At 37.8% G+C, this 10,052-nt stretch overlaps 2 protein-coding genes and 1 long non-coding RNA gene across 3 annotated transcripts in view; 1 reads left to right on the top strand and 2 right to left on the bottom strand.

Moving 5' to 3' along the window:
• Nucleotides 1-2,421, bottom strand: part of bms1 (BMS1 ribosome biogenesis factor) — a 39,514-nt gene extending 37,093 nt beyond the window's left edge. The window contains exon 1 of the mRNA XM_016662650.1: nt 2,395-2,421. The gene's annotated coding sequence lies outside the window, so the exon portion shown is untranslated. The remainder of the gene's footprint in view (nt 1-2,394) is intronic.
• A 78-nt stretch (nt 2,422-2,499) lies between these two features.
• Nucleotides 2,500-10,052, top strand: part of LOC107833431 (uncharacterized) — a 16,261-nt gene continuing 8,708 nt past the window's right edge. Inside the window, exon 1 of the long non-coding RNA XR_001659176.1 lies at nt 2,500-2,692. This is a non-coding gene — a long non-coding RNA (uncharacterized LOC107833431). The remainder of the gene's footprint in view (nt 2,693-10,052) is intronic.
• fmn2b (formin 2b) overlaps nt 4,426-10,052 on the bottom strand; it is a 120,167-nt gene continuing 114,540 nt past the window's right edge. Inside the window, exon 19 of the mRNA XM_016662634.1 lies at nt 4,426-6,553. Coding sequence (XP_016518120.1) covers nt 6,527-6,553 — 27 coding nt within the window. The 3' untranslated portion in view covers nt 4,426-6,526. The remainder of the gene's footprint in view (nt 6,554-10,052) is intronic.

Below are 10,052 nucleotides of genomic sequence, written 5' to 3' on the forward strand. Positions count from 1 at the left end.
AAATTTATCGTGACAGGCCTAGTCAAGACTCCCTTGATCAATGCCATGATCATTAACTCAAATGCAACTTCTCAGCTAATGGCATTCTTCTCAGACTGGCAAAAATTGATGTCTGCAGTTGCATGGTTCATCAAGCTAAAGGAAGTTCTGTTGAAACTGATTAAGAGAAGAAAGGAATTGGAACTGGCCCATTCTATCATGACTGAAACATCAACATTGTAGTTGACAAAGGAAATGCAAACTCTCAAAAACTCACTGGGAAATCAAAGTGTGTCTCTAGAAGAGCTCACACAAGCTGAGACAGCCATAATTTCCTTTTGCCAAAAAGAAAGATTCCCTGATGAGTTTGCTGCATTAACATCCCGCAACTTAGAAATATCCAGAAGCAGCCCAATTTACAAACTGGACCCTATGCTGCAAGATGGGCTTCTGCGTGTTGGAGACCGGCTGAGTAAATCAGCCATCCCTGAGAACATTAAGCATCCTCCCATTCTGGCAAAAGACCACACATCTCCTACCTTATCCTCTGACATTTTCACTTGCAGCTTGGTCATAGAGGTAGAAATAATGTCCTCTCGGTCGTAAGAAGAACATTTTGGATAACAAATGCAGTTTCAGCTGTGAAAAGGGTCATAGCGACATGTTCTTTCTGCAGGATGTATGGAGGACAAATCGGTCAACAACAAATGGCAGACTTGCCAGAGGAAAGAGTGGCCCTTGATCTACCACCGTTCACAAATGTTGGGGTAGATTATTTTGGGCCTATTGATGTGAAAAGAGGAACAGTGTTGTAAAATGCTATGGAGTAGTGTTCACTTGCATGACAAGCAGGGGCGTGCACCTTGAAGTGGCTTACTCTTTAGATACCGACTCATGTATCAATGCACTGCGGTGATTCATCTCGAAGAGGGCAAGTTTCACACGAGATCAGATAACGGCACCAATTTCATAGGAGCAGAAAGAGAGCTACGAGAAGCTCTAGCCTCTCTAAAAAATGGAAGAATTGAGAAGGCCATGGCACACAAAAGGATTAAATGGAGTTTTAACCCACCATCTGGATCACATTGTGGCGGGGTTTGGGAGCGCCTCATCCGAATGATCAGAGAGGTTCTGCACTCAGTGCTCCGTCAACAAATGTTGGATGATGAAGGATTCCACAGGGTACTTTGTGAAGCTGAGGCAATACTTAACGATCGTCCTATCACAAAGTAATTGGAGGACCCCAACGACCTTGAGGCTTTAACACCCAACCACTTGTTACTCATGAAGGGAAAACCAGCTCATCCGCCAGGACTCTTTGACAAAAGGGATCTTTATGCTAAAAGAAGGTGGAAACAAATCCAATACATCCAATACATCTCTTTTGGAAGTGCTGGATTTGAGAATATCTACCGTTGTTACAAGAAAGACAAAAATGGATAAAGAAAAGGAGATGTTTCATCCCTGGAGATGTGGTGGTGGTTATGGACTCCACAACACCTCGAGGGTCATGGATATTATGAAAAGTTATTAAAAGTTTTCCAAATAAAAAGGGTCTGGTGCGAGTGGTTCATCTTCAAACAAAAACAAACATTATTGAAAGACCTGTAACAAAAATCTGTCTATTATGTGAAGGTACAAACTGATAAACTGATAGAATAATTAATGTGTCAACCTGATTTGCCTCTTATGTATATTTGTATGGAGGTATATCTTTATTTGTGGCTCCTTTTAATTTAAGTTTGATAGTTGCCACACGAAATTAGGGGCTGGTGTGTAGGAGCCATTTATCCTTTCTTGTATTTATTGCCACCAGGGGGCGTATTTAATTTTGAGTTCTGAGTGTCTGATGGGGGGATGGGTTATTTAAGGTCAACCATGATTATGTTCAGATGTTGTTAATAGGCAGAGGCAAACAGTTTTCTACTGTGCTTAGTTTGGATTGATGTTGAACTTGTGTGGATCTAATGTAAATAGTAAGAAAATGGACACTGTTCTGACAATAAATGACTTTCTTACTGAAGATCGGCACTCTGAATCTTAATTGAGCGCACATAAAACCAACGCCTTTTAAGAACAACCACCAGTAGCCTAAAATATAGAATTTTAGCCGCTACAATAGTCTTTACCACCTGTGTAAACTTTGCTGGTCAATGTTATAACAAATAAGTTTTATAATATGTGTTACATTGTCACATTTCTAATATAGGCTCTTGTGTCAGATAATCTAAGCCAATGTTAGAGAATAATTTTTTTTTTAGGTTTACGGAATCTCGGTTAGCCTTCGTAGCGGGGCTTACCCCGGTATTACACCAAGCACTGTAGCTAATATTAGCCGGTATCTCGCCGGTGGACATAAATACAGTAAAGTAATATTCTAATCACAAAATATACACAATAATATGTCCATCTTACTTGTGAAATGTTGTCTGTGGAGCCCTCACATCAATAGTCCGTCGATCTGAACAACAATATCCCTCAATGCTGAGGCATCTTCTGCTGTTTGGATTGAGCAAAGTAGGAGGGACGACCCATCCAAGATGGCCGCCGGAGCAGCCAATGCGGGGGTCTACTCTTATATTATGTTTATGATATCCAATGCCCAACTTGAAGCTAACTTCACTGTGGTATCAATGCAGCGCATCTGATTAACATGCCCAGCCTCTTCCGTGACAACTTTCACACAGACAAATCCAAATCTCTTCCGGTCCGTGTATTTTCAGGCAGTTCGTTTTTTCATTTTAAATGAAATTTCAAAAAATGGAAATAGACTTGTTTGTTTCATTTTCCGTTTAGAAAACCAAAAATCGTCATTTTCATTTCAAACAAAAAAATGAACTGCCTGAAAATACACGGGCCTCTCTTCCTCATTCATTCATTCATTCATTCATCCATTCATTCAGCCTAGTGTTAGTTCACACACACATACATTTTTGACCTAATGTAACAGTGTTTAGGTTTAGGTTGTAGAATCCCACTTGCTTCATATGTATCAGTGCAATGGGGAAATAGCGCCCCCTCTCTGTGTGGCTGGTTATATGCTGCTGGTTCCTGTACTCAGTACCCGTCTGTGAAAGCTGCAAGAGAGGTGAGTTGCATTCTTCAGCACACCAAGTAGAAAAGTGTTAGCAACAGATAAAACATCATTTTTATTAACCTAGATAAATAGAGTGGAATTAATATTTACTAGATATGTTCCTGGCACCAATTTTTGTACTTTTAATTTTGTTAATATTATAAAACACTTCATGTGCTAATTTAAAAAGCTAACATAACGCTCGCTCTGTTGTAGTGTGTTGACTGAAGCTGAGCCGTTGCACTGATTCGAACCCCGATATGTTCTTATTCAGGTACATCATTTATTATTGTATTCTTCATTGTATGATCTTTAAAATATGATTTTTACTGTAATTATGGCCATTCTGTGAAAGCTGCATGAGTGTGCTGAGTGAAGCTGAGCCGTTGCACTGAGTCAAACCCTGATATTTTCTCATTCAGGAAATAAACTGCCTGATCACCCAGGAGCTCCTTGTCTTCATTAAAAAAAAACTACACAACGCAGAGTCGTGGGGTTACTTGGGCCGGCCTGGTACAGTGGAATGAAGCACAACCCGGTTACACTATCATTCAGAATAGCATGTCTGTATACTTAGTGTGTATGTGTGATATTTTAGTCTTGTGTGTGCGAAAGAGGGAAAAAAAATGCATGCGGGTGCAATATTTTGTTAGTGTACATGTGCAATCTTAGTCTTTTATCTATGCATGTGAGAAAGAAAAATTGCATGTGCTTGATATTTTGTTAGTGTATATGCGCCATTTTAGTATTTTGTGCATGTGTGTGTCTTTAGCAGTGTGTGAGAGACACACACACACACACACATAGTATTTGTCCTAAACAACCCCTCATAAATATTGACAGAGCTCAATATGTCCTAATATGTGGAAAAGGGGCATCGTTTTTGTCCTAAACGGCCCCTCAAAAACCTCTCTCCCTGTGCTCTACCATCTGGCTCAGATGGTAGCAGCCCCAGAGCCAGAAAGGCCGGGGCCTTTTTGGGGACTTCTATTGTGCTTCTGAGTTGTTGTACATAGAAGGCTGCTTGACACCGACAGTAACTCGAGGGCATTAATTTTTACCCACAGCTTCTTCTCAGTTCCTACTTCAGCAGTTCAATAGCTTTAAGTTCTAGACTGATTCTAGACAGAATCTGTGCTAAAGAAAGAAATGTTTTTAAATATCAGTTTTGACCAAACAATTGTTATTTAATTCCAGTCTAAGCAGCAGTTTCATTAAAATATTAAATATAAAGAAAATATTTAACAATTTCTATTTATATTACAAAATGTAGATTCCACTGATTCCCAAAACAAACATATCAGCAATGATTGTGCACAAATCCTACTAATGTATATCAAACCCCTCTAAAGGTGACAGCAGGTTGGAGAAAGGTGAAAGGACATTTTGAAAGAAATACAACGATTTATTCCTTTACAGGGTTTCTGCAGCAGAGTTTTACAGAAGATATTTATACACTGTACATATTCTACAACACATAGGTTACAACAACTGATGATGAGAAAAACTGTATGCCTGTATCAACATTAAAACAAACACCCATGCACACACCAAGATAATTCAGTGCTACACGGCCTTTTTGGCAAAATAACACAGTTTACAATGAGATTTTGTTCCTGTTCAACACTGCAGAAGGACAGGGCTAGTCACTGGTTTTATTTATTCATTTTTGTCCTAGACACAAAATTTTATTGGACAGAACAATTTAGAATCTTGAACAGATCAGTAAAGGCTACATTAATTAAACCCTACTTTTCACAATGTTTGATTTTTTTTTTTTTTTTAACGTATTGTAGCAATTGACAATGTTTTAATTGCACCTGACTTTTAGTATAAAAACGCATAACAAATTTTTTTACACTTAATTATAAATTCAGATTACGTTTGATGGTATGATAATGATTACTTTTGATGTTTGTTCCATTTTACCAATACCGGTTATGGAAGAGGATATTTACTATTTTAAAAATATGACTGAAAATACATGTTCAGCTGAAAAAAACTGAACATGGTGAATTGAACTATGTTCAATTCACCATGTAATTGAAGTGAACAAGCCTGTTTCAGACAAGGTAAGGTTCCTTTTTTGAGCAATATTTGTGTAAGGCCTTAGAGCCTAAAAAGACAGTTTAAAAAATAGTTTTCCTGTGACCTTTATTGACATTCTACTAAATAACTCAAACTGACAGTAATTCAGGCCTATATCAACATTCTAGTCATGTTATAGTGTCGGCACATTGTCCTTACTTGCTACCAGTCACTCCGGTCTTCTTAGTCCAATTGGAAATGTTGATAGTATTGATCATGTTTCACAGTTCAAGACTTGTCCTGTCATTTTTTGTACTTACAGTGTCATTGGCAGATAGGTGCCAATATCCAGTGGCTAATGGATGAGATATTAATAATTATAATAATGTGTTTAAATGTATTGGCTGTAATTGCTAAAATGTGTAAAATTCTTAGAATGTAACAGGATAGTCCTAAATAATTCCAATGACGGCTCTACTACACATTATTTTTCTCATACTTGTCATGCTTCATTTTAATTTCAAATCCTTTGTGGTATTGCAAATATTATGTGTTCACCATGTGGCTGACACCCAAGTCAAATGCTTGAGTATGGAATCTTTAAATCTATGGTTGAAAAGTAACTTTCACTGTTACTAGGAAGTCATACAATCCAAGTGTTACATTTTAATTATTTGAAAATGTATCAACAAGGACCGAAGCCTCCTTTCTGTTTCAATGCAGCTTACAGTCACTCAGCAGTACTGACAGATTTTCTGTGCAGAGAACTATAAGTGGCTATATTACAGCCTACCGATTCTGAGACTGTTCACAGATGAAAAATGGAAGAATGAAGTGAATTGTGTTCATAAGTGTTCTTCGGCCAAGTATAATGTCTGACAGCTGAAACACACCACAAAGGTTCGTAGAACATTTTCAAATCAAACAAAAACGAAAATTGATTTTTCTTTTACATAGATATTTTCTTGGAAAAAAAAAAAGTTTTTCCAAATTAGGTAAGAATTAAGTGATGGCAAGAGATGGTGTGCATAGGTGGTGTATATAGATGGACAACCAAAACAAAACTAAAGTAAAACCAAAGTTGGCAGTATACTGTTGGAAGAGAGCAGAGAGAAGTCAGTTGGTTGTCAGGCTTAAACATCTGAGCAATTCTGTTCACAATAATTATGATGCAGAAGTAAAGAGACTTTATTAGATATGTTATAAAATGAAAACTTCAGAACTATAGGTTGATTGTGAGTTGATATCTGAACTGACACAATGTGTTTGTTGGGCAGATAAAAAAAATCCTGACTGTATTTGATTCAAACATCATAAAAGAGTGGCTGCTATAACAAAAGTAATCAAACTATATGAAAAATAATAAAAACATTAAACATAATGTCCAGAGAGGTCATTCATTTCACTCTAGTTCCATTTTCATGATCTCCCAGGTTAGCGATGTTAAATCTTCATACCAAGCTTGGCTTTCTGTGGAAGACACATTACAGTGGTTAACACACCATCAGCACACACTTTTGACCATGATATATTATTCAAGTTAAATGAGGGCTGGGTCAGTCTCTCTGGTTCGAATCTTACCTAAATAACAGGGTGTCAACAGATAACTTTTCATTGGAGGGGACAGAAGTCATGTGTGGGATACCCCAAGGTTCAATACTTGGGCTCACCTTAACTAACCCCTTAACTGGTGGTACCAAAAACGGCTGAAAAGGCATACTCAAATTAAATCAGCTGCTGTTCTTGAACAATTTGGAGTACATGCAAAAGCTTGGTCTCTTTATGAAGAAGACGAGCTAAATTTTCCATTTTTGTCGTCAAAAATACTCTAACTGTAAGTAGTTTGTAGCTATTACATTTGTAACATAAAAAAAATTGAAAGATTTTGCTTCACCCAGATTTTTAATTTTGATTTCTTGTAAATACACATTGAGGGTTGAATGTATGGACTGGAAAATACAATAAATCTGTAGAATAAAATATTCTGCTCATGGATGTCAAGATTGATCAAAATAATACAAAAAAGAAATGTCATTTTGGACATGTTTATTTATGAGGATGTACAGGTGTTGTCCAAGTGTGCCATTTGGAGTCTCCATTTGGAGTCTCCAAATGGCACACTTGGACAACATCTAACAGAGAAACTTCAAATCACTGTCACTCAATGCTTCACCATTGAGGAGTGACAGTCCTCAATGTGGACTGAGGACTCATTGATGAGCGTGACTGCTAGAGTGCAGTCACCGTACCGCACTCTAGGTGTATCGCTAGAGTGCGGGGTCACTCTCCTTCTACTGAACTCTGATTCGCCTAAAAACCTAGGTCTCGATCCGGTTGAAGTGAATTCTTGCACGGTTGAAAATATATCTGAATGCAACCTGACTAGAAACGTTTCCAAAAGCAGGAAGTGAACTGCAGGGCATTCTGTGTCAATACTACAACCATAACAAACTTGCATTTCCACCATTAGAGGAAAAAATAGCTTGTGGTCAGGCGTGGAGTGAAGAGGAGGTAAAGGCCCTCATACAAATATGGTCAGAAGAAAATATATCGCAGCTACTTGTAACCACTCACAAAAATGAGGTTTTCAAGCTAATTGGTGTGAAGATGGAGGCATTGGGATTCCCTCGCACAGTTGCACAGTACTGCACTAAGGTAAAAAGACTTCGCCATCAACACATCAAAATACATGACATGCTAAGGGCAAGTGGAAGTTAAGGAGATGCGAAGGGCAGATATGATGAACTAGATGTTGTTGTTGGCACTCGATCCAGGAGCAGCCTGCAACATGTTGTGGAGTCCTACCAAAAAGAGCCTCCACTCTGTCTTCAGATGTTTTTGTGCCGATTCCTTCAGTATTTCTTGGTGCAGTGCCACCACAGGCAATAGGGGGAACAGGGCTTTCAGTTTGCGTCACATAATACGCATTAATAAGAATAAGTTACTATAACTACGCAGCTGATACACGGCTCTTACATTACATTAAGAGCTTAGTATGAACTGATTCAAGTGGTAAGTGCTTAAAACAAATCAATGTGTGAATGTGCCACAATTGTCTCCAACTGAACAGAAACAAAACTGACATTATTTCTGGATCTAAAGAGGAACAATCTAGGTAGCACACAGCTCAAAACTAGAGTCTAACAATCAGACTCACATGTTCACTAACACTAGGAAAGTAGAGAGAATCATCCTAGTTCTAAAGTCCTAACACTCCCTGCACCTCAAAGAATAGACTAGAAAATATTTTTTTAGTTTATAAAACACTGAACTGCATTGCAGCACAATACATTAAAGACATGTTGGATATCAACCTTCAAGACCAAAAACATGGAGAAGTTGCATTTAGCTTTTACGCTGCTTTAGTCTGGACCAAACTTCCAAAAAACTGCAAAATTACTGAAACGCATAGGGTTCCTATGAATCAAAACTAATATTTTGTTAACTGTATTTTGTTTCTATCATGTAAAGCACAGGCTTGTCGCTGAAATGTTTGATGCAAATAAACTGGATTTCCATTTTCACAACTGAAAAGAGTGTCTTCCTTTATTGGTTCTTGATAATCATACATTGTGGAGTTGTGTATCAGCAGTAATAAAAATCTGCAAACTAAATAGTCGAACAACAAGGCACATATGGGTGAGGCACTTCACATATTGTCTTTTTATGATAATGATCTGTCATATCGTCAAGTCTAGAAAAAAATACTTGACAAAAGATCAGTCCAATTTCTAGAACCGCAAGCAGTTATCAGTGGGTTTCAAGCCCTTCCCAGTAAGTCCACCCCTTGTTCTGCACTCTGCTCCCCACATCCCACCAGCTTGGCTTCACTGTGTCTCTTAGCATCTGGACTGAGCCGGAGGTTTTCAGGACAGTGCTTACTTATTAAAGGTGTTACCATTTAGCTTATTGGTGGCACNACTGAGCCGGAGGTTTTCAGGACAGTGCTTACTTATTAAAGGTGTTACCATTTAGCTTATTGGTGGCACTACACATTTTCAAAATATTTTTTTAGAAATCATAATGCTACATTTTCAAATATATTTTTAGACTGATATATCTATATCCAGGGGTGCTGTATAGGGGGAGAAAGTTATGACAATTCTAAGGGCCCCTGACTGACAGGGGGCCCTCCACAATTTATTTATTTAATTTTTGTTCATAGAAATAAAAAAATAAAAAACATGCAATTAATCATATTGTGTTTTTGAAGATTGTTTTTAGCAGTAAAAATTAAATATTACCCCTCCCAGACCGAAAAACACACATCCATATTTGCACTGAACACCCCCCTGGATCTGCATGAAATTGTTCGTTCCTGCTTGGAGCGCTTGACAGTGACGGTGTTCAGCAGTAGTCAGTAGAAGACACAAACGACTATGTCAGTTACTATGCTACTAAGAAAAATGATAAAATCAGGTTTAAATTTTTTAATGAAAAATAGAGGGAGAGATAGAAAAAAGTAAGAGTGTCAATTTGTAACAGTTTTTCTCTGAGAGGTGGGTAGACTGTGTGAGATTATCAACCATTTAAGCACAGCTTAAATACAGTCTACTGTTTGCCTCCTTTTCACTAGCATTTAATGAATTAAGGAAACAAATTACCAAGATATTCATATATTTAACTTGTCCCTGTACTTTACCACACTTAACAGATGAGTCAGTAAGAAGCAGCTCTAACTCACGTCCTTCCTGACTTCCTCCTCTCCTAAGTGAAATTAAAGCTGCAGTATGTAACTTATTTTTTTTTCCACATATTTGTTAAAATTGTCATTATGTTGTGACAGTATGGTATGAGATAATCTGTGAAAAATCTATTTCATCTGCTTCCTTCCAGTGCTAGAAATGACCAGTAAGTGGCAGGAGAGTTTCAGCGCTATCAATCACAATCTCATGTGGCTGCTGATTCTTCCTCCCCTTGCTCTGTGCTATGCTATAGCTAGCATAGCCTGTTGTGAATGCTCAGTCTA

The sequence above is a fragment of the Poecilia formosa genome, unplaced genomic scaffold (assembly GCF_000485575.1).
Source record: "Poecilia formosa unplaced genomic scaffold, Poecilia_formosa-5.1.2 Scaffold382, whole genome shotgun sequence".
Lineage (NCBI taxonomy): Eukaryota > Metazoa > Chordata > Actinopteri > Cyprinodontiformes > Poeciliidae > Poecilia > Poecilia formosa.